We start from the raw sequence: 800 nt of genomic DNA on the forward strand, positions 1-800 counted from the left end.
GAAGCCAGAAAACATCCCAACACAGTACAGTACATCATTATGTCATAACACCCTACACATGATGATAAACAGATTTACTAATGGATTTCTTGAATAACAGATATCCCAGAGCCTGCAGCGTTCTAAGGAGGACATCTACCTCGGCTGTGGCCAGTTAAAGGGCTGCTTTGGGTTTCCGTCCGGCTGTGAAAATGACCTGACGTATGTTAACAATGTGCTGAATTATATTAAGGCAGTTTTATGTAGGATATTGGAAATATATTGAGATTTCATTTTTGGAATTCTTGACTTTAACTGAACTGGAAATATATTTAAGCAGTTTTGCATAACAGAGTGGAAATGTTTGGAGAGAATTTTGTGTAATGGAATTGATATATATATTCATGGAATTCAGTGTAACTATATGAAAATATGTTTAGCTAGGTGTGTGTGGAAGTACATGCTGCTGATGGGTGAAAATATCTCTTGTTAATATTATGCAGTAAAATAACATTTGTTGCCAGTTGTATGTATACTGATGGTTGAGAAAAAGCCTTAATGCATGTGGAAATCTAAAAATATCTTCACTTCCTCCCACAGATGTGATATTCTGATGACTTACACGAGAGTAGCAACAGGATATCAGTTTGAGATCCTCGGAAAAGCCAGCACAACTGGTTACGTTGCCGCTGCTCTTTCGGATGATGAAAAGATGGTAAGAATACACTGTTTTAGATTATTGTTTTCTGTTTATTTTTATTTTCTCCTGTTTTTTTTCTGAAATGGAAAAGATATGATGTCAATAATAAGTTTGACTGGTA

General features: G+C 35.5%; 1 protein-coding gene across 1 annotated transcript in view; it reads left to right on the plus strand.

Annotated features, from left to right (window-relative positions):
* LOC119589488 (putative ferric-chelate reductase 1 homolog) overlaps positions 1-800 on the plus strand; it is a gene marked incomplete at its 3' end in the record, with an annotated part of 79,837 nt that overhangs the window by 73,731 nt on the left and 5,306 nt on the right. Inside the window, 2 exon segments of the mRNA XM_037938088.1 lie at positions 101-201; positions 580-694. Of these exon segments, the coding sequence (XP_037794016.1) occupies positions 101-201; positions 580-694 (216 nt within the window).

This window comes from Penaeus monodon, chromosome 25 (assembly GCF_015228065.2).
Source record: "Penaeus monodon isolate SGIC_2016 chromosome 25, NSTDA_Pmon_1, whole genome shotgun sequence".
NCBI classification, from domain to species: Eukaryota; Metazoa; Arthropoda; class Malacostraca; order Decapoda; family Penaeidae; genus Penaeus; species Penaeus monodon.